This window comes from Lucilia sericata, unplaced genomic scaffold (assembly GCF_015586225.1).
Source record: "Lucilia sericata isolate MDLA Ls3-8-SP2 unplaced genomic scaffold, ASM1558622v1 Contig000964F_arrow, whole genome shotgun sequence".
NCBI lineage: Eukaryota > Metazoa > Arthropoda > Insecta > Diptera > Calliphoridae > Lucilia > Lucilia sericata.
Genome location: NW_023994947.1, coordinates 123,022 through 127,594, shown reverse-complemented (window position 1 = coordinate 127,594; position 4,573 = coordinate 123,022). Strand labels below are relative to the sequence as shown.

The 4,573-nt window shown below is 43.0% G+C and overlaps 1 protein-coding gene across 1 annotated transcript; it reads right to left on the bottom strand.

The window, feature by feature from the left end:
• Positions 1–887: 887 nt before the first annotated feature.
• LOC119609357 lies at positions 888–4,022 on the bottom strand. The gene has a single exon (XM_037964101.1). It carries the CDS (start codon positions 4,020–4,022, stop codon positions 888–890), a length of 3,135 nt encoding a protein of 1,044 aa, XP_037820029.1.
• Positions 4,023–4,573: the final 551 nt, after the last annotated feature.

Genomic DNA, 4,573 nt, shown 5'->3' with positions numbered 1-4,573 from the left:
AGTTGGAAAACCTGTTCGGGAAAATACACCCTCCCGAATAACCTTTGGATACAGGTCGGCGCCTATAATTATGTCGATAGGTGCCGACTCATAAAACTTTGAATCGGCAAGGAATAAGTCACGGAAATTTTTCTTGTACGATTCAGGAAGAGATTCGGAGGGAGTATGAATCGTAATTCGATTATCTACGCGAAAATTTCCTTAAATTTTTGAGGACGAATCGAAACGGGACTTCAACATGATCGGGCAAACGGTCTCATCATGCAAAGAGTATGCAGTCAAGTTCAACTCGTCGACAAATTTCTTTGCAACTCGGCTAACTGTCGACCCCGAGTCTAGAAGACACCGCGCATGTGAAGTTGTGGACCCAACTTTCACAAGAACTGTCGGCAAAAGGACCAAAGTGTTCTGACGAAGAATCGAGGTGAGGGAAGCAGCTTTAGAGGTAGACGGCGGCGATGACTCTTTAGGAGTCCTGGAGGACGAGGTTTTGCTTGCCCTGGAGGAAGAAGCCCGTGGAGGAGAAGGAGATCGTGACCTCGAACGAGTGGACAATAGGTCTTTGGCCAATCGCGGATTGACATGCAGCAAAGTATGATGAAGTTTGTGGCAATGTTTGCATCCGTGCCTGGAAAGACATCTGCCTTGGGAATGGTCATGTGCTAGGCAGTTGGAGCAGTACTTATGTTTTCGGACTGCACGGAGCCTATCGCTCATATTCATTGCCAGGAATTTTCGGCATGTTCGTAGGGGATGCGGACGTTTACAGATTCTGCATGGAAATGTTTTAGACGATGAGCTGGATTGTATTTTTGGCATTTTGACCTGGAAAAGAAGTTAGTTAGAAAGAAAAGTGAATTTAAAACGAAATAACAAAACCGAAAAGGTTAAGACTGTGCAAACAGAAGTATGAGCTTTACGACGGGACGAGTTATGACGCCGCGTTGTGTCAATATATCAGCGACCCGTACACGATTGTCCGAACCTTGATATACTTTCGTAGCTCGACCTAGTCGCCAAGAGTTCGGTGGGAGATTCTCATCTTTTATAACGACCAGTGAGCCTTCTTGGAGATTAGGTTCTGGCCTTTGCCATTTTACTCGCTTTTGGAGTTCCTTTAGATACTCGTTTTTCCATCGGAGACAGAACTTCTGATGGATTAGCTTTAACCTCTGCCACTTATTTACTATGGAAATCGCGGATTCATTTATCTGGGGATCCACAGGAGCCAGGATTGGAGTCCCAATAAGGAAATGGCCAGGAGTTAACGCACAAAGATCCGTAGGATCAGTGGACATCGGAGAAATTGGCCTAGAGTTCAGACAGGATTCAATCTTGGATAGAAGTGTCGAGAGTTCCTCATGTGTATATTTTAAACATCCGGTAGTTTTGCGGAAATGGGCTTTAAAGCTTTTAACACCAGCCTCCCATAAACCACCCATGTGAGGAGCGCCAGCTGGAATGAAATGCCAGGTGATGTTCTGATGAGCATAGTTTGCTTGGACTCTTTGGTAACTCGTTTGGAGAAATTCCTTGGCTAGGATTTTAGAAGCACCAACGAAGTTAGCACCATTGTCAGAATACAAGTGCAAAGGACATCCACGACGCGAGACGAATCGACTAAAAGCTGCTAGGAATGCAGGAGTAGAGAGGTCGGATGTTGCCTCTAAGTGGATCGCCTTAGTAGCGAAGCACACAAATACACACACGTACCCTTTAGTCATTCTGCAACCACGACCGGAATAACTTTTCACATCAAAAGGACCGGCAAAGTCCAAGCCAGTACGGGTAAATGGCCGCGAAATCTCGCTACGTTCTGTAGGTAGGGCGGCCATAATCTGTTTCTGACATCTTTTCTTGTAAAGTAAACATGGCTTGCAGTGATTTATGGTCGTCTTGATGAGATTTTTGGCCTTTGGGATCCAGTATTGCATACGTAGGAGACGTAGAACTAGTTGATTTCCACCATGCATGCTGATATCATGGATAAATCGGACTAAGAGTCTTGCGTATTGGGAGTTGTACGGAATAATAATCGGATACTTTTCGTTATAGGATAGGTCTGGGGATAACTCAAGTCTGCCACAGGATCGTATTAGGCCTTCTGGATCGAGAAAAGGATTAAGGTTCAGAAGCTTGCTGGATTTAGAAATCTCTTCTCTGGATGAGAGAGCTTTGTACTCATTAGGATAGGCGAATTTTTGACAAACGGAAATGAGTCGATCGCGAACGGAAACTATTTCGGAGCTAGAAAGTAATGTTATTTCTCGATAGAAGTTGTAACGGAATCTCGGATGAGTTCGATAGAAGAATCGGTAGACATATGCCATTACACGCATTGCCTTGGAAAAGGAGGAAAATCTTTCTAGCAAATCTTCGAAGTTGGAGAAATAGGAGAAATGGACACGAATAGGTTTGACCTCAAGATCGGTAGCTGGAAGATTCGACATTTTGAAGTTTGGCCATTTAGATGTAGGTTCTTTAAGCCAAGATGGGCCAAACCACCAAAGATCATTTTGATTTACCTCTTGTGGACAAAGACCTCTACTTGCTAAATCCGCCGGATTTGCTTCAGAAACCACATGACCCCATTTGGAAAAGGGAACAATTTGTGTTATCTTGGAAACTCTGTTCGCGACAAAGGTAAGCCAGTTACACGGTGCTTTAGCTAGCCAAGAAAGCACAATTGTGGAATCCGTCCAACAGAATATATCGTACCTATCCACATCCAAACTGGGCAACAGACTGTCTATCATTTCAGCAAGCAAAAGGGCTCCGCAAAGTTCAAGTCTCGGAATAGACAGAGTTTTAATGGGAGCTACTTTTGTTTTGGACGATATTAGGTGGGTACTACTAGAGTTAGGAGTCGACACTCGAACATATAATGCAGCAGCGTATGCCTTTTCCGAGGCATCGCAAAATCCATGGAACTGGACTTCAGCTTTCGGAACATAATCAATCCATCGAGGAATCCGTATGGCATTGATTGTGGGATAATTGTCTTCGAATGCTTTCCACTGATTAAGGGTATCTGGAGCTAGGGTTTCATCCCAACCAGTGCCATCAATCCAAATTTTTTGCATGATGATCTTCGCTTGGACAATACACGGAGCTAGCCAGCCAGCGGGATCGAAAAGTTTCGCAATTTTCGACAAAACTTCTCTCTTCGTAAAATTTGATGACTCCTGGAATTGGCTCGCAATAAAGAAAAACTCATCTAGGCAAGCATTCCACCGAATGCCTAAAGTTTTTGCCGAGCTATAATCTTCAAATTTTAAGAAGTTTTCATGGAGAAGGAAATCAGAAGGAATATCTGCTAATATGCTCTGGGAATTGGACGTCCATTTTCTTAGATCGAAACCAGCTGATTTAAGTGCTTGAATTAGCTCATTTCTTGCTCTTATGGAATCGTTCTCAGAATGAGCACCGGCCAAAACATCATCGACATACATTGAGTTTCTCAGAATAGAACTAGCTATCGGATAAAGTCCTTGTACGTCGTCAGCTAATTGCAGGAGAGTACGAATGGCCAAATATGGCGCACAATTAACCCCGAACGTGACCGTTTTTAATTCGTAGTCACAGATTGGACTGTTCGGGTTATCGCGGAATACGATTCGCTGATATGGAGTGTACTTAGGATCGACCAAAATCTGTCTATACATCTTTTGGATATCGGCATTAAAGACATATTTGTAGAACCGCCATTTAAGGATGAGAACCGTTAGGTCATTTTGCAAAATTGGACCAACATGTAACAAGGAATTTAAGCTAAGTCCATTGGATGAAGGAGATGAGGCATTGAAAACAACTCGGACCTTCGTAGTTACACTATCAGGCTTAATTACAGCATGATGTGGTAGATAGTAAAATTTAGGATTTGGAGTACTTTCTGGAGTAATTGGAGAGCAAACTTTAGTCATGTGACCCAGTATTTCGTACTCTCGAACAACATTATCATATTCTACTTTTAGGTCCGGAGTTCGATTCAACTTAGCCTCGTTTCGGAGAAATTGTGCCATTGCACTAGACCTAGAATTACCTATATTTGGACAATTTGAAACACTGTCTTTGAAAGGTAACGCTACTACGTATCTACCTTCAGAGTTTCTTGTAGTAGTACGAACAAATAGATCCTCACAAGCTCGGTCTGATGGAGACATAAAGTTCTTCTTTGGAAGATTCTCCACCTCCCAAAAACGTGAAATTTCCTTATCTAGTGAAATTTCACAGAAATGAGAAACGATATTGAATTTTGGACGAGGGTTTTGGGACACAGGGCCGGTGAGGATCCAACCGAAAACTGTTTCTTGAGCAATTAGAGAATCACAAACTTTATGCCAAATACCCGAACCAATAATTAACGGGAAAATATCACCCCCAATTAAGATGTCTATCTTGGAGCTAGAATTAAATTTCGGATCGGCAAGTCGAATATCTGGAAGATGGGAAAATGTTTCACGAGGGATGGTTTGAGAAGGAAGATTTGATGAAAGTTGAGGAACTACGAGAGCTGTTACCGGGATCTCGATGTTCCTATCCAGATCAGTACCGAGGACGAGGTGGCATTGGC

Excerpts from the sequence above, each read along its gene's own strand:
- LOC119609357 (XM_037964101.1), bottom strand. The coding sequence starts at position 4,022 with ATGGCACAATTTCTCCGAAACGAGGCTAAGTTGAATCGAACTCCGGAC.